Below are 27,465 nucleotides of genomic sequence, written 5' to 3' on the forward strand. Positions count from 1 at the left end.
TTAAGGAAAAATAGATATGATTCCGTTCCATAAAAAATTAAGAAAAATAAACATAATATTATAACAAGTAACGAAGGGTTGGAGGGATAGGTTAGTAACCATGTGCTTAAAATGTTGCAGATAAAATAATGGCATCAAATGATAGACCATAGGAAACTGCAACGAAGCAAACAAAACAATATATATATTAAAGCCTAGACAACTAAACGTGACTACTACCAAAGGCAAAAAAAAGGACTTCACCAACCCAAACTTGTTTAGTAAAGACATTAAACTCGTTAAAAACGAGAAAAATCACATTGGAAAGAAACCAAACTCCAACTTCATATCGAAGGAAACAGTCTTCTATAGCTATATATGCTGGGTTTCTTGTCTATATACGAGACTCGGTAGTACGGCCATATGGGGATGATGCTGAAATCAACCTACAAAACAATAATAATATTCCAAAATGTTAATTTAACTGTGTTTTCTAATAACGGAGATAAAAAAATGAAAATTCATATATATATTGCTAATGAAATTTTCTGTGAATTTTTTTATTTGTCGTGCATTAATCACGAGTATGATTATCATAGTGTAGTGCCAGTTGGTTAAGGCGTCTTCAAGTACATTTGAAGATTGTGGGTTCGAACTTTGCCTTTGTAACTAACATCTAACAAAAATGAGACTCTAGTACTCGAAACCCTATCTACGCCAAAAAAAACTATCATAGTGTAGCCTAATTAATTGAGTTGATTACTGGTTTATTAACAATAGTAATTTGTTTTGGAAAAGTAATTGAACAAACTTCTAGTTTTAGAAAACTTAAAGTAGTTGGTCAGTAGTCAACAATGGCAGGGTCACGTCAATATTGATAGTCTTTAAAAAGAGCAGAAGATACATCTTCCTAAGTCCTGACCAAGCAAACACATGGATGAACTGACGGTCAAACAGAAGCACCACCGGATGCGCTTGGTTCCTTATTTTCTTTCGGTACAACATAGTTCTTTTGATACATATTTGGTACATAATCAAAGTGGAACCAGCATCATTTTCTCAATTAAATTTGACCAAATCTTTACAAATAAATAAAGGGCTATTGTCAAATAAAATAAAACTGAGACTTTGATATTTTAAGATTTAAGGATATCTTTTAAAATTTGACTTAAAAATATTAATCTTTCGGCATTTTCCAATTCAACGTCATTATTCGTTATTGTTTCATTTTAAAAAACCATAAAACAAATATCATTTGGTGAAAGAAGAATACTTTTGACCAAAAATGCGGAAGATTTGACCTTTTCATCCTAAATTTCTAAAAATTAGTTTAAATAGCTAAAAAAATAGAAAGTGTGGCCTTTGTTTTATAAACATCCCACAAATAAAATCACATTAAAATTAAAGATATGCATATTTATGAAAAGAGGAAAAAAATTGTTATCATTAATCACTTTAAATCAAAATACTATTTAAAAATTATAGGGTAGCGATTTTTACACTCCCTTAATCGATAACCACACTCCACATTCTCCTTTTTTTAATCTAAAATGACATCTATAACCTTAATCACTTATGATTATTTACATCAAAAATTTGATCCTTTTGCGTTAATAAAAAGAATTAATTAAATCTTTTAATAAATTGCATAACTCAGAAAGAAGATTTAAATATTAGTTCCCAATTCTTTTTTAATCAATTTGATTAAGTTTTCTTATTACTTTTACAATCTACAATATTAAAGAATAATTTTGCAATTTTACATTTTATTGAAAAACTAATCATGTTTTATTAATTATTTTCTAATTAATTTAACATAAGTGAATTGCTACAATAATCGCTTCAAAAAATATATTATTAATATATATAGAATATTTACCAACAAATTGTAGTTCAAATAGTACAAGTATTGGGCAACATTCTATTAAAGTCGTGGACTTTATTCCTCCCATAGATAATTCTCTTTTAATTATATGTAAAAAAACATGTACGATACTTGCAATCATTTTATTAATATTCAAATATTATGAATTCATTTGTTTTAATTATATATTTTAGGGAAGACATAAAACAGAAAGAAAATACTAATCTTTATTAAATTTTAATTTATCCTGACAAACCTACTTTCATAAACGAATAAATAAAATATTTATTTAAATTAGTGAAAGCAGCAACTGAATGTTAAAATGTTTATATTTAAAAAATAATGAATTGATGGAGATTATAATTGTTTCAATAAATAGATATTATTTGCCATTATTATATTACAATTATTGAATTAAAATTATTTCTTTACATAATTGTCTAAATTTGGTTCAATGAAAAAAAAACATTTTTTTAAAAGAGAGGTGTAGTTCATAGGAAAAATTAGCAGTGACCGGACCTTAATTGATGGAATGAAAGGATAAAATTGTCATATAGTGGAATTACATACAAAATTGGAGTGCTATTATAAATTAGAGGAGTGCGAAAATCCTCACCCAAATTATATTGTTAAATATTTTTTTGGATAATATATCTTTAAATGTTTAGATATTAGATAAGGAAAGAATTTCAATCTAATATTTAGATATCGATAAAGGGGAGATTTCATGAAGAATTTCATTTACATAAAATTAAAACGTCAGAAGAAAATAACTTTTTTTTTAAATATAAAACAAGTACTAATATTTTAGATCCAACTGTTATAAATAATCTCAAAATCTCTTGGTGGTGGGGATAGTCATAAACTAACAGAAGATAATTTATGCAATACCAATTCGATATATACAAAGAATAATTATTGTATGTTACGTTATTCATGCAACAAATGAAATATAATGTGTTATACGTTGCGAGGAATAATCACTTCATATGCAAAGAAAAGCATCCTAGCTATAAAAATGATAACGAAATTGGGACCACATTATGCTAAATTAACAATCAGTACGAGAAACATTAAAAGGAAGCAAATCCATAGAAAGAGATCCTCAGTTTCATACTCATGTTCTTTTGGAAAAATTGAACAAACTAAATTCAAAATTTAAAACAAAAAATAATTAGAAGATTGTGTTTACCTTTCTCTGCGTCTCTCTAAAAATCTCTGCAGTGATTTTGCCCTCGCAATAGGCAGATCTGTTTCATAAACAAACAAATTAAACAAACATTTCATCAAATTACTGAGATATAAAAAAATGAAAAAAAAAATGCAAAAAGAACAGCAAAACCACTGACCTCCGTTAGACTCCGGTGGCGGTGGCTGTTTCCCGTTCTCAGCGATTTTGAAGATTGTCTCAGCCTTATCTGGAGCAAGGTCAAAAACCGCAACAGCTCCGTTGTAAAAGATGGTCAGAGGAGCAGTTTGAACAGGATTCTCCATTACAGACCTAATTACATAAAATCTCATAACTGTTCATAAATTAAGCATCATCATACACAGCTAATATACTACTATTAAGGATATTAATTTAAGTACCTCGGCAAAGGAGAAAAAACAGGCAAAACGAGATTTTCTTCCTTAATCTGATTTCCGTTTTCAGTATTTTTCTGATTAGCAGAACCAGAAGCAATCACGGACTTCAAAATCTCAGGGTTAATTTTTGAAATGGCGCTTTGAATATCTGCAACCCAAAATAATTCCAAATACACTTTATTATTTATGCAAAATAAATGATTAACATGAGAAATAACAAAAAAAAATTAACGAAGAGACCTCGAAAGCTTCTCTGGCGGTTGAATGTCGGGAAACAAGGCTTAGAAGAGGAATCTAATTTCTCCATGCCAAAGAAATCGAGCTCTACGGCACCGTTTGTCATTTTGTATTTGCAAATATATTGATTAATGGGAGAAGTTGAATGGTAAAGGCGGGAGGGAGATGAGGCTTATAAATAAATAGGGAATGCCTGCAGATGGAAAAAGGCACGAGTTACATGAGCTGCATTTAAATTATAAATTATAATAATAATAATGGTGAGCGGGTTCGCGAGGGTTCTGTGTTTCTCTGGAATGGGGTTACCGCTTTTATCCCCACGCATGCCTCTCACGAGGTGTCCGTGCCAGTAGAAGAAACTATTATGTAGGGCTATTTTCGTCCTAGATTCTTAGTAGAATCGATCTATCACGTCATCTATAAACTAAATAAGTGTTGCTAAATACCGTCCTTAAATTATTAGGTACCGCCCTTTTTTTACCATTTTACTCTTTTAAATTGAAAAATTCGCGTGAACGTCCTCGGAAGATGTCTCGCATGGACGTCCTCGGGATACGTCATTAAAATAGTGATATTATTGTAGTATTACCATTAGAAGGTGTAAAAAAAGTAACAATAAAATTACGATAATGCCACTATTTTAATGACATTTTATATTTTAATAAATTAATTTATAGATGACGTGGTAGACTGAGTCTATTTAAAAATTTATCTCTGATAAAGTATATAAGTAAGCGTTTGGCTAAATTATTATTTAAATCCGGGTTTTAAAAACTAAACCAATAATCAAAGTCCATGTACGTTAGCATTAATGAATTGCTGCTCAACTCATCCAATTAGTTGAATTGCCGGTTCAAACAATATAAATACTCCATGAGGTAAGATTTAATTATTAAGTCTTCTTCAATATTTTACAATTGTATTTTCTCCCTGATGTTTAACCAGAGTTACTAATATCCCCCAGCGTCAGTTATATATATTATTTAGCTTAGTAAAAGAATTGTTAAAAATAATTTTTTTTAATTTTTAAATTAATTTTGATTCAAAAAATACCGAAGATCATACATATTATCTCAATTTTTAAAATTAATTTTTAATTCAATCGGTTCGAATTTTAAAATAATAATTCAAATCAATTGTATTAAAAATAAATATAATGATTACATATAAAATATGGAAATATCCATATTTCTAACTATTGTAATAATTTCCATTCCAATATAATTTGGTGGTGTGATTAGAAGGAAGGGTGGGGTTGTTGCTTCTCACTAACTTTAGTACTCTAAAGTCTATTCACAAAATGTAGTTTCATTATTATTCTCAACGGATTGCATTCAATTCATTTACTATTTTAATTCCACTACAACCCACCACGTTTATTTTCCCTTTTTATTTCATTTCTATTACTGAACATACCAACTTTTGTTTTTTCTTTTGAATATCCTTATACCCTTTTTTCCTAAATGAATACATGTTTTGCAATACATTGTCACCATCCCCTTACATATCATATATAAAAAGAAGCTTATAACAATAAACTATATAATTCATAAAAAAAACTATAACTTAAATGTTATATGCATTTAATATTATTTTATTAATATTATAGGATTAATTGTTTCAGAAGTGGTAAAACTTTCTACCCCAAATGGGGAAAAAATCAATGTAAACATTCAATATATGTAAAGATAAAGTAAAGGTAAAAATGGAACTGAAATGTAGAGAGAAATAAAACGTTTTAGTTTGAAACCCACCTAATCTAGAGAAGTGGGGACTACTATTATGGATACTATATAGTTGTAGTTCACCCCACTCCACACGCAACCCACGATTACGGTTGTATTTAGGGGTGTGTAAAAACCGAACCAAACCGAACCGTTTCACCGAACCGAACCGAAATTGCAATTGCGGTTCGGTTTTTTGGTGACTATGGTTTGGTTCGGTTTGTAATTAGGTAAAAGTTTGGTGTTCGGTTTTCGGTTCGGTTTGAGCATTTTAAAAACCGAAAAAACCGAAAAACCGAACAATTAAATAAAAAATAAAAAAGATATATAAATATATGTAAATTTATATTTTTTTGGTTTAGTATTTTAATTATAGTTGATATATAAGTTAATAAACTTCATACAACATATAATTATGCTAATAACTATATAAAAATATTTATTAGACACTTATTATTTAATATTAGAATTTATTTTATGATAAAAAAATTAAAAAATAGAGAAAGTAAAAAATTTCGGTTTTTCACCAAACCGAACCGAACCAAACCGAACTTTTCGATTCGGTTTGATGTAAGCCAAAATTAAAATTCGGTCCGGTTCAGTTTGGGATTTTTACCAAACTTCGGTGTTCGGTTTGTTCGGTTCGGTGACCGAACCGACCGAACTAACCGAACGCACAGCCCTAGTTGTATTGTATCTGCTTCTTTTCTACCCGACAACGCAATTTCCACCCCATTTCAAATATATTTCCATTTTCCTATTTTTAAATGTTTTATGCATCTATCCCCATTTTTCTTTTCACTTTTGTTTTTCTCCCTTACTTTTTGCATAGGAACTTCCTATAGAATATCTTGCAAATTTCACAATTTTTGTCATTTTTAAATGAAAAACTATTAAAACGTGTTTTCTTTACTTTTTTTCTCTTTTTTGATCCAACTTACATCAACTAGACTATGTGCTCTAGAGTTTTGAATAATTGAATTGGATAATGGATTAGGTAAAATTCAATCAGTATAAACCAAAACTAAGCATGTGGGGAGTGTCAATTAGGTGGGATCAATTGGTATAATAACAGTTGAAGTAATCAACAGTCCAACTTCTTTTTGGGCTAAAGGCCTGTTGATTCCTTCAGTTGAGACTTTTAGTTCTCCACCCATGAAATGGCCCATAATAGTTGAAAAGCAATGGGATGTTTTAATTTCATATATGGATTGATTGTTTGTTACTTCAATTTAGAGCTTATTATCGAGCTGAGTATCCGTTTGGCCCATCCAGATTAAATCCGCTTTAACCGGCTTTGAACATTTATTTTTGAGGTAATTAGATCAGGCACGGCCAAAATCCAAATTATTCTCACAATTACGATGCGGCTGTCCTCCTTTCAATATTACAATATGAACTGATTTCCTTTCATTTTTGATCTTTTTATTTTATTTTTTACTGTAAAATATCATTCCAATTATCCACGCTTGCATTTAATCCCAATCTTTGTGAATCTAACTAGTTGTTCAAATTTGCTCTGTCGCACCTGACGATGATACGACAATTACTGTTCTAACAAATGGTCACGATTACTACCGTTCTTCCAAGATCTGCAGACCAACTTCATTGTCATTAGGATCAAAGCTTAACAACTCCTTTGGTCGTGTTTTTTCATTTTGTTGTTATATTTTGTGGGTTCGACTTTAATCATGTTATCGGTAGTGTTATGATTGATGTGTATGGGAAAAATTATGGAGTAGCTGATGCACGCAACATGTTTGATGAATTGCTTGAACCAAATGCTATTTGTTGGATTTCTGTTATTTTTGCATTCACTAGAAATGATATGTATGATTTTTTTCTCATTTGATGACAAGAAAATTAAGATTAGTTCCGGATAGTTTTACATTTCGACCGGTGTTGACTGCTTGTAGATTGAAGCAAGGAAAGAAATTTATGCATCAGGTTTTAGCACTGTGGTTGTTGAAAGCAGCCCACTTGATATATATGGAAAATGTGGTTGTGTAGATTAGTTTATGAGGATTGGTATTGGTTTGTTTCAAGTTTAAATAAAGCCTATTAATTGTTCATAACACTTTTTGTTTTAAATTTATAAATTGTGTAGCATTAATTATTATTTTCAATTAAATGCATGCGGTTTGTTTTTTTTATCTACATTTTCTATAATACGGCTGTTAAACAGACAGTTTACCGTTAGTAAACTAAGCTATTTGTTTAGTAAACCGTTAGTAAATTAATAATAAGTTTATTTTTATTGTAAAATAAAAATAATAAAATTGAAACTAATTTAGTATATTTTTTATAATATTATTGATAAATTGATAGTAAATTAAGTAACACTTTATTTTAACATTTTATAATTTTATAATAAAAAATAATAATTTGATTTTTAAATAAACCGATAGTGGACCATTAGTAAACCTTGAGTTAACTGTTGGTAAATTTATAATTATTATTTTATAATGCTCGTGATTTTTTTTGTAATTTTTTTTCCACTTGTGTATCTATAATGATTTTGTTTTTGGTTAACCAATAGTTTACTAATGGTACACCAATAATTTTAATAAATTAAGTAATCATTCATTTAACATTTTATAATTTAAAAATGAAAAATAGTAATTTGATTTTTAAGTAAACCGATAGTAGACCATTAGTAAACTGTTAGTGAACTTATAATAGACAGATGTTTAGCAAACCGTTAGTAAACCATTAGTAAATGAAAATCGTATTTTTGCAAATGAAAAAAGTATTTTTATGAAAAAATTTAGTCAAACTGTAAATTTCAACTAATTTTGGTCAAAAGGTATTTTTGAGAATAAATAGATGTTTAATAGGTATTTATCTAAAAATCCCTTTATTTTTTTATCAATCCCGACTCGAGTCTAAAATCATTAGACAAGCTTTCTATTTGTGTTTTTCTTTACTAGTTAACTTTCTACATAATTTTTTTAAAAAAAAATAAAACTCAACTCAAACCCATAATTTAAACATATAAACCAAGCTTGATCTTATATTTAAAAGAGTTAAAGCTGGTTGGACTCAGTCCAAACCGTCCAAATCCATCAACTAATTTTATGGTTATCTAGCACATATGCTTATTATCATTCCAGTTGCCATATCAATTTGCTGGAATAGCAGAATTATTTGAATTCAATTCAGTTTCATTTGAAAGTTTTACATTATATACACAAATAAATAAAATGGAAATTGAAAGAGGCTCAAATGAAAATGAAGAATTGCTCTATTTCATTCTCAATAAAAAACAGAATTAGTCAATTTCATTCTCAAAAACACAAGAGAAAATAGAATCAGTCAAGCACAGCTAGCTTTTGATACTCTTCACCAGAAATAGCAGCTTCCATAACCGAGACAGGGTCAATAGCACCATCTCCATCCAAGAACAACTTAATCAAATTCTTCGAAAACCCGCTCACAAGCGCCACTCCGTTTTGTGTAGCCGGAACTGGCGTAGCCTTCGAATCTCTCAAGTTCCAGAACACAATCTCAGGCACAGCATTTCCATAACCCTTTTCAGTATACTTTCTCACTATAGCCTTATAATCAGTCTCCCATGGTGTTGTTGAAGCTTGATCAAATTCCATATCACTAAACACAAATAATCTTTTAATCATCTGATCCTCTCTCAATTTCCCATTCACAGCAACTTGTAAAATTAGATCAAACACCTTTTGAAAATTGGTGTTCATACCCCACTCCATTCTTCTCACGAACATTGACTTATCAAGAAGAGTATCTCCTTGAACAAATTGAAGAGTAGGGTTAGCACTAAAAGTTATCAGCTTCCCTTTCCATGGCTCATCACTTAGTTCAGAAACTAAAACACCCAATGCAACAGAAACTTCCATTGGAGTACCTGCCATACTGCCCGAAACATCACAAACAGCCATACAATTTTTCAATTTCCCCTTCTTTAAAAGATCATCAACCATTCTTTTCCATTGCAATTCAGCTACCTGCCCGCCGTCCTCGTCATTCAATGACTGAATTATTTCATGAGGGAACAATGCCCCAGCTGCAATTTTCGCCTTCCCGGCTTTCACATCCTCTAAATACTGCATAAAACGATCAGCATCATGTTTCAGAAACTTCTCCTTGTAAAACTTCATAGCAACAGAAGCCACCCTTTTGTAAGGAATCTCGCCCCATTGATTCTGCCCAATAAAAACCTCTGGCAACTCGAGAACTTTACGCAGCGGCACCAAAACCTCCTTTCGCAGCCTATCGCGAATTCTATAAGCGTAATGCGCCTCTTCAACCCCTTCGTATTCAGGATACGCGTCTCTAGTAAACACTTTTCTCGCGATGCTTTCGCATATCAGAGTCGCCTTATCGAAAGACGAGTCAATAGAGGGACACCATTTAGCAGCCAAACTAACTTTCACCATCTCCCCAGACTTCAAATGTTCCATATCAGCCTTCAAACACTCCGCAAAAAAATCCGAAACGCGATCATACAAGAATCGAAAATCAGGGTCTCTGTTATATCTATGAAAAACCTTCTTAGCCATTGAAACCTTATTCTCTTTCCTTTGCAGACTGGCCTTCTCCTTTTCAATTTCATTCGTTTTTAAAGCATTCAAGATCCTGATTTCTTTAGTCACACGGGGCGGCTTCACTCCTTTGCCTGATCTTTTACCCTTCTTTTTCTTAGCAGCAAATGGATGAATTTCACAAGGTTCATAACCACCATATCCATTATAACGGCCTCTCCTTTTACCGCCATACCCTTTTTTTCTCCCCAACCACTCGCTTTTCTGAGTCTTTCTAATCTCACTACCCTCTAAAAGCCGGTAGAGGATCTCCGGCAAATCCTTAAAATACCCAAAATTCGCCATGTAAGGAACGTTACAAGCCAGGGTTTTGGGGTGGAACCTGTGAAGCCAAATGGCGGCGGTGTAATACCCTTCTTTATCAGACTTACCGGTGCCACGAACACCGCGTAAATTGCAAATAAGTTTGAGGGTAGTTAAAGGGTTGTGCTGCCAAGCAGAGAAGAGCCTCTGTTCGACAGATTGTGATGGAGAATCGGGTACTACGTGGAAAAAGAAATCAAGACATGGATTACCTGATGATAAGAAAGTGGCGGAGCGGTTTTCAGTGTAGCCCATCCGCGGTAAGCGATGAGAAAGTTCGGCTGTATTGAAATCTGATACCATAAGGTTCATGAATTGATCAGTTGATGATGAATTCAGGGTTTGGTTTTTGGGTTTTTTGAGGAGAGTTGGGTCGTGGAGTTCGGGTGGTCCGAGAAGTGCCATTTTTGAAAGATTACAGAGAAAAATTGTAAAAACAGAGTGATGTAGAAGTGGCGTTTGTAGGTCAAACTTGGTAAGGTTATATTATATACAAGGAACATACTTGGAGGCCAAGTTGTCTTCTAGAGAATATATAGTAACCGATTTGATTTGATTAGATTATAATTACGTAATGGCCATTGTCTGTTTGAACTGAAATCAAACTCCCTTTTTTGGGATTTATCTACCAATTCAGCAATATTTAAAAACCTAGCAAGCATTGACTTTTATTTTTTTATAATTGTTGTTATAAATAAATGAGCTTTTTTTATTGTTAATTAGAAATGGATCTAAGTGCACATGTTCTCTGGACAAGAAATATAAAGAAAATCCTAACATAGTAATATGTCTCTACTTGGTCCTAATTAGGCTGGCCTATAACCTATTAGACTCCTTCTTAATGAAACTGGATTGTGAAAGAATTAGGCTTATTTAGATAAGTACCCTACATGACTATAATTAATTAGATTTTTACTGTTGACCAAAAAAAAGTTGATGACATACTTTTTAAGTTTTTAAATTGCAAAAATAACTTTATGATATTTGAGGATTACTGTCAACTATAAAAAAGGAAGGAAGTGCTTACAAGAATCAAAATCTCCTACAAAATCTCAAAGCATAAATATATAGCAATTAATATTCAAGAATTTTTAATAATCCTTAATTATAGCAACTGATAATTTGAATTATATGCCATAAACGGTAAAAGAGAAATCAAAAAAATAAAATAATTAAAAAAATAAAAACAACAAGCATTTAAAAAACAAAAAAAAATCAGCAAAATAAGAAATTCAAATGTAATTCCCATATATAATGGCAAATACATGATTATTCAAATTCATGATTCTTAAAAAACAAATGACAATTTTTTTAAATCAGCTGTAATTATTTTTTCAACAAAAAAACGATTTGATTTTTTTTTAAATAATAAAATTTTACTAATAGTTACCTAATGGTTAACTAATATGAAAATTAACAAATTTTTTATTTTATAAATGCAAGAATGACAACATTGAAAGTTTTGATATGACGGAGTATGGAAGAAAGATCTTTATGTAGACATTGGTTTTACTTTTCAGTTAACTAATAGTATACTACAAATCATTAAAAAATATCAATTTGTTCTTAATAACTTAACATTAGGTTGAAAAATAAAGTTAATATGAAATTAACATCCAGTTAACTAATAGTATGACATTACTCATTAAATATGCACTGTTAGTTAATTATTAGTCACATATTAGTTAACTGTAATTAAAAAAAGTAATTATCAATATATATTCATATTTTATATAAAAAATCATACAAAGTTAGTTAATTATTAATTAACCATTAAAAAACATATAGTTAACCTTAATTATTTTTACATCATTGCTAATATTCCAATTACAATAAAAAAGACAACAGTTGCCAGCCACCGCGCCTTCGTTCATCATTCGCTTTCGTTCATCGTTCGCTTATCTTCGTCCCACTCCAACGACTGTTTTCTTCGTTCAACTCAAACCGCCTTCGTTCATCGTTTTTTTTATCAGTTTGACAGAAAAAAAAACTGCAATATAAAAAATAACAAAGACGATTCAAAAACTTTAGAAATACTTGCAGAATTAAAGTTTCTGTTATAAATTAACTAATAGTATACTAATAGTTACCTAATGAACTCTAAAAGCAATAACATATAAGGATTTTTTAGAACAATTACCTTGACATCAACGGATTTCTTGACGTTTCTGTCGTCTTCTCCATGGCTTCATACCTGCAATTTTTGGACGTACGGCGGCAGCTTGGCAGCGGCGGGCTTGAGACAAATAGTGGCTGACGGCTGCAGCAAAAGACGAACTCCATGGCGACCGCGATGGCGGAGGGCTTGCGTCGGAGGCGAGCTAAGAGAGATGAAGATATTTCTCGGTTGGAGGTGGTTTTTTGGCAGCCCTTGTTTTCGCCATTTTCAGAAGATATTCAACCTAATTTCTAAACAAAATGGGGAATATTTTGTTAATTATAGGAGTTACAGATTGAAGGCAAGAATCTAGGGAAAATATATGAGGAAAAGGAAAGTGCATAAAAATTGTGGGTGTTACTAGAGATAACAGCTATGTATTTGTCAAATTTCAAAATCTTATTTGTGAGATAAATAACTTGTTAAATCAAAAAAAAAAGTTCCCAACCGTAAAAAACTAAATTGAATTTGCTGTCAGTATAAAACTAATTATTTTGACCCAAAATAGTATATGGGCTAATTTTCTCAAAAAATTATCAAAATTCCGTTTGAGATTGGCCCATTTAAATTTATCAGAGTTTTTGAAGGAACTCATAAGAGTTGGACATACAAGTGTAAATTAGTTGAACTACTCCTTAATTACTCAAGATAAACTTAAAAAATACTAATTGACTCGAATTGAGCTTTAACTCGAGCTACTTGAATTTAATTTCAAGTCAAACTCAACTATCAATAATAGAGGCTTATAAAGCTTGCGAACTTCTTGTACAGATGAAATAATAATTTATTCATTTTTATTATATTAACTTTCTATAAATTTTAATTTATGTTTATATCATCTTGACTGGTTTGATATCATACTTGATAGTAATTCAATATGATAAATTTCCAAACAATTTAATGAACTAGATCTTTCTTCATTCGAAAATGCCGGTTTGACTTCTTATTTTCCTAAACCAAATCAAACAATTGCCCATTTAACCTTAAAAAAACACGAAAGAGGAACAAAGCAGTGCATCAAGACTCAGGGCTCCCTAGACTTGTAACAAGACGGCTAGATACAAGAGGGTGAGTAGTCTTTGCCGTTGCGGGTTCTTCTTTTTTCGATGAGACAAGCCTCATTTTTGCGGTTTTTTATTGAATTTGATTTGAATTTGAACTCGAGTAGCTCAAATGTTACTTTGAAACTATGTAGTTTAGCTCGGATATCATAGAAAGTGTAGTTCGTAGGGAATCTAAGTTTGTCTGTTTCATTATCTTTGTGTTGTTGTGCTTTTTCTTCCAATTTGCATATTTTCTAAGCTTTCTGCACTTAACTGTTCTTTTCTTCTACCTAGGTTAGGCTGTGTGAAAATAAAAAATGGATGGAAAAATCAAACTGAATCCGGTTCGAAAAGTAATGTAGGTACAAAAGCAAATAATAATATTCTCTCTATTATCATTATTTTCATAATAGTAAGGTACTTGTATATGAACCTTTGTAATAAACTATATCTATAAAGAATTATATATACATTAGGAAAAGAATGGAAATTATTTAGGGAATTTATGAAACCCTCATGAACATTTATTTACCTGTTTATTATTTATTGTAATTAGATATAAATTTACAAAATATTTAATATTGTTTAGGGATAAAACCTAGAAGCCCTTTCTTAAATATGCAGAACTGGAAGCAACCCCACGGCCCATGAAAAAGTGGCCACCAGACCCACAACAAACACCATATTCTTCTTTCAAACTGCTAAATCCAAGCCCTATTGCCAATTTGTCATTATTATTCATGCTCATGCCCATGTCCCCTTCTCGTAAATTATTAGCTTAAAAAGAAGTGCATACTGAAACCACATGCATTTCTAATCTAATATAAATGTCTAAGCAGGCAAATATATTTTTTATTTTGCTATATCTGTTACTTCTGTTATTGCTTTCATTTTCATGCAGACTCTAGTCTTTTTGACATATAGTTTAATAAAAGTGAACACTTTACGTTGTTGAATCCTATCTTGTTCTACTAGAATAATTAGAATAATTATTGGGTACAACCGTTGCGCTATATCATTCGTACAACAAATTAATCATGCGCTAGCTATGTGTAAAAATCACATAATTTTTAGTAATTGAAATTGGTTACAATTAATGGAAACTTAATTAGTAGTAATAATTTTTATCTCCATTGAAATGGTTTTGTATTTATTTTTCACGTTATCTTTAACTTCCATATAGTCAATGAAGAAAAAAAAAGTCCTCGTTTATGATTTTGCAATTGAAATTAACAAAAAATCATCATTACAAGCATTGCACCTTCCTTAATTTGTGTTTAAACATGGAAATTAAAATTGGTGAGTTTTGACTTCTTAATGCCAAAAAAATTCTGATTCGGTGGCTGATTAATTTTGTGGACTATAAAACATAGCTTTAAAACTATGTGAATGTCAATGGTATCGAAGAAGAAGTTAAGTGAGCTTTATAATCATAAATATAAATCCAGTTGACTAAAAACATAAAAGACAAATGTTCAGTGGAGTATAAATCAAGTACTAACCTCTAAATACTTTTATTAGGAGTAATTTATTAAAGTTATATTAATTTTGGTCATTCATAATTTCACCTCAAATATTGTAATCTGATGTGCAATTCAATTTACCATTAGTTCCAGATCCTAATCTAAACAAAAGTTGAATTTGAAATATTGCAAGACAAATTGGGGGTTGACTGGGGTTGGTAAACCATTTGAATTTTATTAAATTGAACACCTAATTAAATCACACTAATCAAACACATTCAAGTTCAAGCATGGTGATATAATTAGGGTATAATTTAATCCCTGTACTTTAATGTATAGAGATTGAATCTTTATACATCAAGTCCTTCAGTGACATAATACATTGACACCAAATGTGCAATATATGGACTAACAGAAGGACATGATGTTACCTTAAAAAACAAATGCAGAAATTTAATCTCTACAAATAAAAGTAAAGGGACTTTATATTTTAAAAAATAATAGTGTAGTAAGCCGAAAAGGATTATGCTAATAATTTACACAAAATTCGTTCGAGTTTCTGAACTTGAGAATTTAAAAGCTTTTCGCTCTCAAGCTTGAGTATTAAAGATTATTTGAGCTTGAAAATAGAAACTGATTCGAGCTCTAGTTTAAAGTCGAGTTTGTATAAGACATTGAAGCTAGATTTTGGCATACTCAGCTAGGTTATAGTATGTGCTCTTAAAGGTAATGACATTGTTATGTTCAGGATGAAGAAGATTCCACTCACTAATAGGGGCATGCAATATATGGACTAATAGAAGGACATGATGTAACTTAATCCTCGAGTTAGATCTTAGGGCCATATATAACCTTTTTCTTTACCTAAAATAAATATGCAGGAGCTTAATCTCTACAATTAAAAGTAAAGGGACTCAATATTAAAAAAATAATACAAGTGTTTATTTATATAATTTTAATTACTACATGAATATATAGGTTAATGTTATTAGGAAAACACAATTAATGCAACGTGCAAAGTATCAAGTTTATGTCAACCGAAGCTAATGTGATTTCAACGTGCAGCTATAAACAAATACTACTAACGGTAGATGAAATGAAAATGAAGCAATTTTACAGCCATTCTTAAAACAGCATCAAATTAATTCAACAAGAAAACAACCCACACGTCCCAATCATATTCCTAAGGCTAAAAAAAATTCTTTGAATTTGAGTCTCCCCTCTAAGCTAAAGAACTCACCTCGGAGACTTCAATGGCATGCACTCATCCAGCTAAACAACAAAGAAAATGTAAGAAGAAGAAATAAACTAATATTTTCCACGCATTTCATGATGAACACTAAGAAAATCACAATGAAATTCAAGGAGAGGGATTACTATCAGATCTATCAAAGTGGAGAAGATGACCGTTACATTTGGGGCAATCTTGAACTTGTTTAGGGACCATGAAGTACATTAAGCAGCTCTTGCAGCCACCTACTACCAACACATGATCTTCTTTTTGCTGCTGCACTCTATTATTATTATTATTATTATTATTGAACGTCGAGCAAGGTGAAGGTGAAGATTCTGATGATGACTCTTCACTGTCACATGAGCTGTCGTCTTCATTATCTTCTTCTTCTGTGTAGTAGTAATCTCCATTGTATTCTTGTGTTATTTCTCTTGGATCTTCTTTTGCTTTCATTCCATTTCTCCAGTTTATGTAATATATCTCCCCTGTCTACTCCACACATCACCACAAATCAAGAAATCAAAATCATAATCAACTACAAAACATCAAGCTTAAAGATTCTTGATTCAACATGTCACAATCAAAGCAAATGTAGGTACCACGGCGAAACGAGACACTCAGACACGGCGAAACGGTGTAATTGTTTATGTAAAAAGAACGAAGTTTTGTGGCAATTTTTAAAACCAATCAAGCTTTTGAATGGTGTCTTTACTTTAAGAACATTTAATTTTACCCTTCAATGGATGGTCAAACATAGAAAAGTGAGATGAGAAAAAGAGAAAATTAATATGTTACCTTTTTAGGGTTTTTCTTGAAAGGTGGTTAAAACCCTATTTCTTAATCCGGGTAATCTTAAGTGTGAATTAAAAGCCAAGACAGTAAGCCAAAGAAGAGACAGGCATTGAAGAACAAAAGACATAAATTTCCTCAGAGAGTAACAAAAGATCTGCATTTATTAAACCTACTAAAAGACCAAAGACAGAGACTGAAACAAAAACAGTACCTTTAAATCAAGACATTGTTCCCAGTGGCAAGGAAGAGAGACATGGGAGTTGAGCTCCAAAGTTGTGTCAGATGATGAAGAGTTACTAATCTGTAGATTATTATTGTTACTATGATCATGAACATGATGATGATGATGATGATGATCAGAACTTGACGATCTTTCCCCAAAAACTCCCATAGTTTGATGAGGAAGATGATGATCTAATGAACAGTTTTGAAGAGACCTTTCTAATGATGCTGTAATGGCTGCCATGTTTGGACCTGTCATCACTTTTTCAGCTGAAAATCAGTTTGAGCTAAGTGATGAACATGGAAATTAAAAAGATTTATGAGAGAAATGAAATTAGCCAAAAGATAAGGGATTGAGAGATGGAGAGAAGAAATAAAAATGTCAAAAGGTTGAGATGTTGAAGGGAATAAAAAGAGGAGAGACTGATTCTTGAGAGAGAGAGTGAAATATAAAAGCTGAAAGCGCGTGGGAATGTTGGAGAGAAAACTCCTGGGTGGGCCCAATAACTGTTTGCACCAGCCAATTATTTGGTGATTTGTATGAATAGAGCGAAGTATTGGACAGGGATAAGCCACGCGCAGTAGATTGCGCTTGATGGAAACTAGTTTAGTGGTGGTTTATATGAGAAGGAGAGATCCGGTAAAAACGCGGTTGCCAACAAGAATGCCGGAACTTTCTTTCTTCCATTTCTTTTCAAAAAGTTGTTAATTATTTATATAATAATTTTTTTATGAATATTTATATAACAATGTTGTAAAAGGTGACGAGGGACAGCTAAAATATATTTTTAAAATTAGATTAAAATTTATATTTTTAAAAATTTGGATATAAATTAAAAAATTAAAAATATTAAATATTTTTGAGTGATTAAACTTCTATAATTCTTACATCCACTTAAAGCATCACTAGATTATATCTTAAAATATCAATTTTTTGAATTAAATGAATCTCATTTTTTGAAAATTGAAACTTCATAATCTTTCTGTTCTAATAGAGTTGTTCAATTTGAGAAATTTTTTTGTCTCAAAACTCTTATCCATTTTCAAAAAGTTAACAATTTTTACATTTAATTTTTTGATATTGCCCCTATTTAAAAATCCACTAATAAATAAATTGAAAATAAATTGCAAGTGTACTATGTATTAAATAAGGTTATGATAAGAAAAATAAGAAATTTTTTATAAAACCCACAAATAATAATTGTTTTTCTTAAACTGTATGATAAAAATAAAATGTACAACTCTATTGGAATGGAGGGAGTAATTAGTATTTGTTAAATTATATCTTAAGTCATATTTTCAGATTTGAATTTATAACTCTCTTCTTTTAGACAGCTATCAAATTTTAAATTTTCATGAGAAAAGTTCAAAAACACAAATAAAAGATTTTTGAAAGCTACATATAATTGATGTTGACGAACCTTAACAGTATATCTGTCTAGGTATTCTTTTAATTAAATTTACTTTTAGGTCATACAAACATGCACGGAATAATTAGTTATTTGTTTATAAAAATGGATGTTGTAGGGTAGTTGAATTCATTTTCGTTGACTTCATGGATTAAACTAGTTAATTAATTAAGTTCATGGGGCATTATTCTCAACTTGCACTTTTAAAACTTATATTATAAGTCCTATTTATAATCGATACTTATATATGATATGATAATTCATTTTTAAGACTAAATTAATTTGTTTGATGGCCAAATTCATCTTTAGACTCATGTATTTTAAAAAAATTATTTATATGGTCGTTTTTTTATTTTTTTTATCTAATCCATGTATTAAATTCATTTTAAATATTTAGATATTTTTTGCACGAAATCATACTCATTATAAAAACGCACATGAAACTGAATTTAAATATCCAACTAATTAGCTTGAAACGTTTGCAAAATGAATCATTTCATCAAACTTTAGAAGATATCATATAACGAATAATTATAAGTGTAGGGACCTGAATAAACTTTTTTTTATATAAAAAAAAAAGATAAACACAATTTTGAAAGTATATAGTCTTTTGTCATTTTCGACGTGAAAATTGTTAATCATTTAAAGGCGATTGAACCACACATTCGCGACCTCTGTCCATGAAAGAACATGTTAAACAAAAGACAAATAGAAAATGAACCTTTTGAATAACAAACTTTTAAAAGATGGGTTAAGCCTTGTTTGATCTATAACTATAAGTTAATCACAAATCAAATTTAAAATTGGAGAAACAGAAAAAATGAGAGGTAAAATAATCCAAAAGAAAGAACAAATGAAGGTAAGTGTAAAGGATAGGGACTTGAAAGTGATTCTGTAATCATCTTTTAATCACAATTCAAGATTTGAGAATTGAGAATTGCAACTGTAGGAAGTTGACAAGAAGAAGCAAACAAATATGAGTCCACCGGAGGAATGTATTGGGGTACCCGCTTGCTTTCATATATTCGCTGCACTCCATATTATTGTTTAAATAATTCTATTTTCAATATTTAATACTACTAAAATTTTAAATAAATAACTATTTTTGAATGTTTTAATATTTGATGTAATGAAATTGAAATTGAAAAAATGGTCAACCACCTTTGAATTTATGTTTTAAGGTTAAATAAATTGCTATTAATTTTTCCAATCAATTAGATTTCAAAAATATATATTGGGCCAAATAAATTATTTTTAATATTTTTAATTAATTAAATTTTTAAAATTATGTTTTGAAGTCAAATAAAATCAAGCATTTAAGATATATAAACTAAAGATTATTTAAATTAAATTAAAAAAGTTTAGTATCTAATAACTATTAAAGTTAATGTAATCTATATAAAATTTAAAATTTAATTGAATAAAAAGTTACTATTTGATTGTGAAATGCAAATTAGAGGTTCCCTTTGCTGAATTGAAATTTGAGTTAGGTAAAAAAGTAGGGTGGTGAATTGAAAGAGAGAATAGTAAATTCCAGAAAGAAGGAATCTAATCAGAAAAAAATTGTCAGCTGACTGACAAAATTCCTTTTTTTCTCGTTCTTTTTTGTGGGTGCAGTGAGTCTGCACTAATATTCCCTTATGCTCAGGCCATACCAGCTGTGACTTGTTGGTCATATTTGATTTTTAATTTATTAAAATTTCATTTTTCAAAAAGAATGTGGTACCCATTTGGACATACTATAATATTAATATTAATATTAAATATTTATAGTATAGTTTGGAAATGAAGGTTATGTTGGATTGGTTTTCCCCATTCATTGTGTGCACATTAAGCGAGGGTTGCGCATGAAGGGAACATCCATTAGTGCCTTCCTTATGCTTGCTCCTTTCTTAGTGCACTTATTACGACTACTACTATACTTTTATATATATTTCACCTCTCCTTCAAATTCCTAACCTTTTAAGTTTCGAAATAATAACAAATCCTCTTTAATTTGTTTTCCACGAATATTCACGATAGATCGGGAAAATTTCTAAGTGACGAAACTAGAAATCCTTACGTGGTGAGTTTGATTCACTTAAATTTTTTATCGATGGAGTGTGGCCTTTTGACTGAGACATGAAAATTAATAAAGCATTCAAATTGCTAGTTGGATTGTAATGGTGCTCACCGACATAACTAGGAGCACTCCTTATTCTGAAGCGTTACGATATTTAAATCAGTCTATGTTGAATGAGATAATATAATTTAAAAAAATTGTATTGAGTATCGAATAACTGAATTTGATCGATATTGCATCAAACTCTTATATTAGAGGTAGGCTAATCTTATATCCAATGAAGTTGTGATATGACTATATCTATAGCTTGAGATCATAGAAGAACTATTTGAGTATTTAAGTCGTTAGGTCTCATAATATCTCAAATAACGATAAATTCTTTCAGAATGTAAAACCTTATTCTAAATAAGATGGTTCCTATCTAACTGGCATTATTTTTTATTTGACATAAATAAAATCTAATTATGTTAATAGTTAGTGGTTAGTAGTTAAACTTTCAAGTTATAAATGGTCGTAAAATACTGGCTCTACTGATACTTGAAACCGAAATTTAAAAAATACACTGGAAAATTTTAACTACTTGAATTAGATCTCACTGCCTCCAAATGGGAGTATCTATAAAAAATATTTGTATGGTTCATACAGTTTCGTGTTTTGGACAAATTCTTGAAAAGTTATTCTCATTTTAAAAAAAAATATTTATTTAAATATAGAATTTCGTTTTTGGAATACATAATTTAGTTTTGAGAACCGCGGTGGTCGGTGGTAGTTGAAGTTTATTATTTAAGAGTGTAAAGTATGTAATCGATTTAGATTGGGTTAATGGTTAAATATTTTTATAGATAGTTTTATATTTTTAAGTATTTTTATATTTCGTTAGTGAAATAAATATATCTTTTAAATCAATTCGTATTTAATAATAATTATTTTTTTCTAAGATTTTTATAAAACCCTATTCTTAGGCATTACCACAATATTATTGTCAATCTTATGCTCTCGGTTGTTCTTAGGGCCTAAAAAGCCAATCGGGTTAACTAAGAAGGGCTTTTCTCATATACAACCAATTTTCCCAAACTTATTACTTTTATACAGCTCTTACTTTTATATCTCTAAAATACGGTACACGCTACTAATATTATCTTTTGTAACCTAAATCTAATTAGAAGAACATCTTCTTCTTCTGAACTTAGCCGCCGCTCACTATCACCCCACTGTTGTCGTTCTCCTTCATCATTGTTACGCTACTGCCGTCGTTTCTCCTTCAATCATTCTGCTACCGTTGCAGTCGTTCCTCCTTCAATCGTTCTGCTATCGTTGCAGTTGTTCCCTTCGTTATTATTATGTTGTCGCCGTCGTTCCTCCTTCACCGTCGTTCCACTACTGTTGTCGTCGTTTCTTTGTCTCCACTATTTTTCTAGATCTAATAGATCTACTCTTATATTTACTCTGCTGAAGTTCTGGTTAATTCTGGGTTCTTTTTAATTTTTGATTTTATAATCTTTTTATTTGTTTGTATGTGTTTTTGTTTTGATTGGTTGAGTTGAACATTTTGCTCTGTTATGTATATTTGAACTTTGTTCTACAGTCGGGTTTTGTTTTTATTTCTTCTTGTTTATTTGTTCATCTTGTAACTTATTTAGTTTGTTAATTGTTGCTTAGATGGTGAGTTTTGAGTTAATTTCTCATCTTGACCTGTAAATTACAATCATTACTAAATGACCAGCAATAAACATAATTGTTAGTATTCTTGTGAAAGCTAAGTTTACCTTTTCTTTTTTATTTTAATTATTGGTGTGGAGATTTGAGATTATTTTCTTGTCTTTTTTTTATATATAAATTGAAGCTCCAAATTCATGATGACTGTGAAGGGAAAAGATGAAGGATGCGGGAGGAAGCAGATGACTATAGTTGGCAAATGAATTGTAAAGAGAATGCGCCTTGGTCTTTTGTGTTTTCTTTGTACTTAAGTTACTCATCTTATGATATTTTATTGAAAATTCCAATTTCATTCTTATTATACAATAGTGTCGATCTTGTGTTGATTTTATGTTGAATTTCGGTTGATATTTTGTTGATTTTAGCATTGGTGAATAAGATAATAATTATGTTACATTATTAGTGTTGATATTGGATTGACATTTTGTTGATATTGTGTTGATGTTCGGTTGATATTTTGGTAATTTTAACATTAGCAAAAAAAACGATATTGTACGTGAAATAAAATGAAAAATAATAATAATTGAAATAATGCTGAAAAATTAAAAATTGTGTAAAAAAAAATTAAAAAATTAAATTAATTAGTTTATTAATTGTTGATTATTGATTGATCTTGTGTTGATTTTATGTTGCTATATGAAAAAAATTAAATATGTGGTAAATAATAAATACTGGTTAAAATGAGCAAAAAATAAATTAAAAGACATTTAAAAATAATAATCAATATAAAAAAGATTTAAAATAATAATTTTAACTAGTTTATTAAATGTTGTTGATATTATGTTGATAAAAACTGACGAAAAATGTCAACAGTAAAAAAAAAGTTAAAATTCAAAAAAAATTAAAAAATTAAATATATAATAAACATTAAATGCAGAAATATAATGGTGAAACAAATAATTAAAAATAATGAAAGAAAATGGTGGAAAATAAAATTTAGTATAGAAAGTACTTTTTTTTTAAAACATGGTATAAAAGAAAAGAAAGCTGGTGTGTAAAGTAAAGATTTATAAAGGATGGTATAAAAGTAAATGTCATAGAAAAAACAATATTTTACATAAAAAGCCCAACTAAAAAATGTTCCACAAATATTCCCGAATTTGGCCATTAGCCCAATTCAGTAGGGCTAACTCAGCCTAGCCTATTAATGTTCATCCTCAATCCAAAATTTATTAAAAAGAGAATATTTCCTTCTACAAAATTATTTGGGAAAATTAAAGAAATATCTAAAAATGGCAAAAAATTTTATAAAACACATACTTCCAAAAAAATTCGTTCAATAACCAAAACAATTTCAAAAATACGTAAAAAAGTTCACTTTTTACGTACCGTATCAGAAATATATTAAAAATGTATCAAATATGTATAAAAACATATTTTTATAGTAAAAAATAAGTATATAAAATATGAAAAGATTTTAAATTTTTTTATAAAACCAATTTTTTTGACTTAAAACGTATTTTTGAAAATTAACTGCCTTTTTTAGGTAGTTTTGTAATTGACCCTAATTATTTGTTAAAATGTGAATTTGGCAGAAAAAGTAGATTTGCTATAAAAAAATTAGTAAATATAACTTAAGTATTTCTTTTAAATAGAATTAGATAAATTATACTTTTCCAAATTTTATATAATTAATTGAAAACAATAATTATCCGTGTTGTTTTATTTTTAATTAATCAATAAAAATACTATTTTAATTGAATGGATAATCTAAAAAAATAGTTACTATCATTGAAATGGTAAATAATAAATTATCAAACTACGTGCAAATTTAATTCATATAAAAATGTAATTTATTTATTCTAACAAAGTTTATATGATAAATAATTATTAATATTTAAAACATAAATTTTTGTAATTATATTATTTTAATGTATTTTTTAAGATATAAAAAAGGTATACACTATTATAATCAATATTTGACATATATAAATATTTACAAAGATTTGTAGATAATTTGCAAATTTTATGACATCAACGTCATTCATATTTTTTACGTTGAATACATCGCTTGCAAATTTCGTTGTCACAACAATACGATGCCACAACCAACACTTCTAACGTTAGCAGCCTTCTCATGCAAACTTCAAATCTTTCTTCATAAATCTTCGAGGGTGTTTGGTTCAGATTTTTGATGGAACTTTTAACTTTTTCTTTTCATAAAACTCTAACAAAGTGTTTGATGAGAATATTTCTAGAGTTTTTTGTAATTTTTTGAACCTCCAATAGCTGCTGTTTGAAAAATTCCATTTTGGATCTTTTTGCCAACAGCTGATAGTTGTTTTAATATTTTTAATTATTTAGACAAAATTATCCCTACTAGAATATATCATTTTTTAATATATAAATTATTTAAATTATTTTTAAAATACTCTAATCATTTATAAATTATATAAAATTATTTTATTCATATTAAAACAACTATAATTTAATAATTTAAAAAAAAAATTATTATAAATTCATCAAAAATATATATAAATAAATTTAAATTAAATATTATTTTTATAAAAAAATAAGTATTAATATTTTTATTAAATAATATATGATATAATATATTTATAATTTAATAAATAAAAATAAAAATTATGTCATTTACGGTCATTTTATATATAAACAGTTATAGCTAATTAAATCTCAGCAAATATTTATGGTTTATTAGCTATTAGCTACCGGCTAACAACTACAAGAAATAGCTGAACTAAACATGCCCTTCATCATACTCCAATATTTTGCCTCCGACAAGGATAGAGATTTCCACCAAACCAATCGAGCTAGAAGGTCATTTTTAATAGTAATAATGATCATCCATTTAACGATAATAAACGAATAAAACAATATTTATTTTTATAATTAAAAATAGTATATACTAGTTTGTCAAATTAAGGAAAGAAAAAAAGGAAATTAGAGGGGGTTAGGATAGTAGGAAGAAGAAGTTTCCGGGTGGTGTGTTGAAGCAAACTCGTATTTCTAGAGGCAAAGCAGTCAAATTTATCCAGAAAGAAAACGACCTGTGTATATTTTCTCATCCAATTTAAAGAAATTTCAATTTTCTTGTTCTTTGTATATACTATATAATTAAACAATTGCTTGCCTTGAACGTTCAATTTGATGCTAATTTTAATAAATTGAAGACAACACAACACTCCTTTATTGAAATCTTCGTTCGGTCCGTATTTTTACGTTTTCAAGATTTATAAATTTCCGAATCGGATCGATCAGAAATGGGTCAAAAAGATGAGCCTGTCGTCGGAGTGCCGTACTATGCGGGTCACAACCTGTATCAAGCCGGAGCTATCCCGCCAAACGCTGTATTCGGCGATCCGAAAGGAATTCCGATTGAGCAGACTATGTATCGGGACACTCCTGCTCCTTTTAACTGTGTTTTCTGCGGTAGTTCTGGTCTCACTCTTGTTAGGTAACAATTCTTTCTTCTTTCTTTTGTTCGTATAACTATATGTTCTGATTAGGGTTTTGTTCATACATGATTTGCATTATGAGGTAATGAGTTAAATGTTAGGTTTTGAGTTCTGTATGCAATTTGCTGTTCTTGAATAAAAAATTGTATTTCCGTTGATTGATTAAAATTTTAAAGCTATTGTTTAGTCAATTGTACTTCTTGGCTATAAATTGGGCGCGAAAGTAATAGTTTTGAGTTGTTTTTAGAACTTGTTTTGATCCTGTTAAGTTATTGCTAGTCCAGGAATTGTAATGAAGATGCGGCTTTTGTTTTTGTCAAGATTGTTTTGTTGTGTTGCATGATCTCTATGATCAAGAAGGGATTATTGGCTACAGTTGTTTGCTATACTCCTTTTTGGTAGCGCTAGCTCCGGACATTGACACTTGCTGTGATAAGCTGAAAGCTTAAAATTGTTGATTATGTGAATCATGGAATGAAGTGATATTTTATATGCTATTTAAATGTTTTTGTTGCTGATATTTCGTTACTTGTCTGGCTTGAGTGACAATATCTTCGAAGTCTTTGTCTTTGTGGTTGAAAAACTAGAAATGCTATTTTACGGAAGTATGAATCAAGGGAGCGAGCATGTTAAATTATTAGGTAATTAACAAGTTAACATTGAATATCCAATGAATTCTACTTGTGGAGCGATTGATTTCTCAGGATGATAAACACATTGCATAGGGAATAGCTTTCGTAATTTAAATTCTACTACTGTAATTTGCTTAACTTCATGGATCAGTTCTCTACATTGGCTAATTGATATTTGTTCCTGTAAATTTGGAATGTAGATCGAAGCTTAGTCTGGCGGCTGTTGTTGGTTGTATGATGCCGTTTATGCTTGGATGTTGCTTTCTTTGCCCTTCCATGGACTGTCTGTGGCATAAATATCACTATTGCCCTAGCTGCAAAGAAAAAGTAAGACTAGTTCCACATTTACCTGCCCATGTCTTTTCCTCTCTAAAGGTTTTCAATAATCTTTGATATGTTTAACTGAGGAAGTTTCAATGCTTTATAACTGTTTACGCTGATTGTGTTTTAGGTTGCGGACTTTGAGAAGTCGGATCCTTGCTTAGTGATGGATCCGCCCCAGTGGACGCAGCAGAGCTTTGCATTGCCTGCATGAAATAATAAGTAAAGCCTATGATTTGTGGACTGCGCCTGGCTGAAAGTGTATGCTTAACGTGCGATTTGTCATTCACTTGCCGAAGAAGCGGACATCTTTTAGCTGCTATATCTGTACAAGGTACTGTAAAGAGTGATTTCTGGGTACAAATACTTTTCGGAGTTGTAGTGTATTTCTATACGGTCTGGAGTTTTATAAGCTTTGAACAAAGCATCTTGTTACTAGAAGTTAAGAGTAAATACTACTATACTAGTTCAGTTGTGCCGGGTGCTGTCAATTACATGATATCTTTTTTAGATTAGCATAATACATAAGAATATCGAGTCCCATGACTCTTAATGGGCTACCATGGGCTTGGCAGTGAGTTCCTGCCCTATGAAATGGTCAAGAGCAATCTTTGTTCAATTCTAAGTCCCATCAATCAGTGTCCAGAAAGTTGTGGATTTGTTAGATTAGAATTTAGAAGTGATGAGTTGTTATATATATTTCCTTATCTTAATTACCTTCTTCTGTAA

The 27,465-nt window shown here is 29.9% G+C and overlaps 4 protein-coding genes and 1 long non-coding RNA gene across 5 annotated transcripts; 2 read left to right on the forward strand and 3 right to left on the reverse strand.

Annotated features, from left to right (window-relative positions):
- Positions 1–3,832, reverse strand: LOC126671270 (protein TIFY 9). The gene is made up of 5 exons (XM_050365027.2): positions 3,671–3,832; positions 3,434–3,578; positions 3,193–3,344; positions 3,036–3,093; positions 1–425 (listed from the first exon to the last, which is right to left on the reverse strand). Exons 1-5 carry the CDS (start codon positions 3,771–3,773, stop codon positions 374–376), a joined length of 510 nt encoding a protein of 169 aa, XP_050220984.1. The 5' UTR covers positions 3,774–3,832; the 3' UTR covers positions 1–373.
- Positions 3,833–8,516: 4,684 nt separating this feature from the next.
- LOC126674893 (uncharacterized) lies at positions 8,517–10,754 on the reverse strand (the record flags this gene model as incomplete). The annotated part of the gene is made up of 1 exon (XM_050369426.1): positions 8,517–10,754. A coding segment is annotated over one exon (2,052 nt), but the record flags the coding sequence as incomplete, so codon positions are not given.
- A 5,244-nt stretch (positions 10,755–15,998) lies between these two features.
- LOC126671290 (protein CURLY FLAG LEAF 1) lies at positions 15,999–17,622 on the reverse strand. Its single transcript, XM_050365056.2, has 2 exons — positions 17,170–17,622; positions 15,999–16,655 (listed from the first exon to the last, which is right to left on the reverse strand). Exons 1-2 carry the CDS (start codon positions 17,437–17,439, stop codon positions 16,293–16,295), a joined length of 633 nt encoding a protein of 210 aa, XP_050221013.1. The 5' UTR covers positions 17,440–17,622; the 3' UTR covers positions 15,999–16,292.
- Positions 17,623–21,676: 4,054 nt separating this feature from the next.
- Positions 21,677–22,761, forward strand: LOC126674580 (uncharacterized). The gene is made up of 2 exons (XR_007639569.1): positions 21,677–22,111; positions 22,495–22,761. It is a non-coding gene; the product is annotated as an uncharacterized LOC126674580 (long non-coding RNA).
- Positions 22,762–25,215: 2,454 nt separating this feature from the next.
- LOC126675294 (GSH-induced LITAF domain protein) lies at positions 25,216–27,465 on the forward strand. The gene is made up of 3 exons (XM_050369907.2): positions 25,216–25,782; positions 26,616–26,742; positions 26,867–27,465. The coding sequence occupies exons 1-3, from the start codon at positions 25,589–25,591 to the stop codon at positions 26,948–26,950; spliced, it is 405 nt and encodes a 134-aa protein (XP_050225864.1). The 5' UTR covers positions 25,216–25,588; the 3' UTR covers positions 26,951–27,465.

The sequence above is a fragment of the Mercurialis annua genome, linkage group LG3, assembly GCF_937616625.2.
Source record: "Mercurialis annua linkage group LG3, ddMerAnnu1.2, whole genome shotgun sequence".
NCBI lineage: Eukaryota > Viridiplantae > Streptophyta > Magnoliopsida > Malpighiales > Euphorbiaceae > Mercurialis > Mercurialis annua.

Bases quoted from the DNA above. Each gene is read 5' to 3' on its own strand.
- LOC126671270 (XM_050365027.2), bottom strand. From the start codon at position 3,773: ATGACAAACGGTGCCGTAGAGCTCGATTTCTTTGGCATGGAGAAATTA. The intron at 3,094-3,192 runs GTCAGTGGTTTT...TTTATGAAACAG, and splicing joins GCCACCGGAGTCTAACGGAG to ATCTGCCTATTGCGAGGGCA. The intron at 426-3,035 runs GTAAACACAATC...ATTGTTTTGTAG, and splicing joins TTAGAGAGACGCAGAGAAAG to GTTGATTTCAGCATCATCCC.
- LOC126671290 (XM_050365056.2), bottom strand. From the start codon at position 17,439: ATGACAGGTCCAAACATGGCAGCCATTACAGCATCATTAGAAAGGTCT. The intron at 16,656-17,169 runs GTACTGTTTTTG...TGTGTGGAGTAG, and splicing joins AACAATGTCTTGATTTAAAG to ACAGGGGAGATATATTACAT.
- LOC126675294 (XM_050369907.2), top strand. From the start codon at position 25,589: ATGGGTCAAAAAGATGAGCCTGTCGTCGGAGTGCCGTACTATGCGGGT. The intron at 25,783-26,615 runs GTAACAATTCTT...TTTGGAATGTAG, and splicing joins TCTGGTCTCACTCTTGTTAG to ATCGAAGCTTAGTCTGGCGG. The intron at 26,743-26,866 runs GTAAGACTAGTT...ATTGTGTTTTAG, and splicing joins GCCCTAGCTGCAAAGAAAAA to GTTGCGGACTTTGAGAAGTC.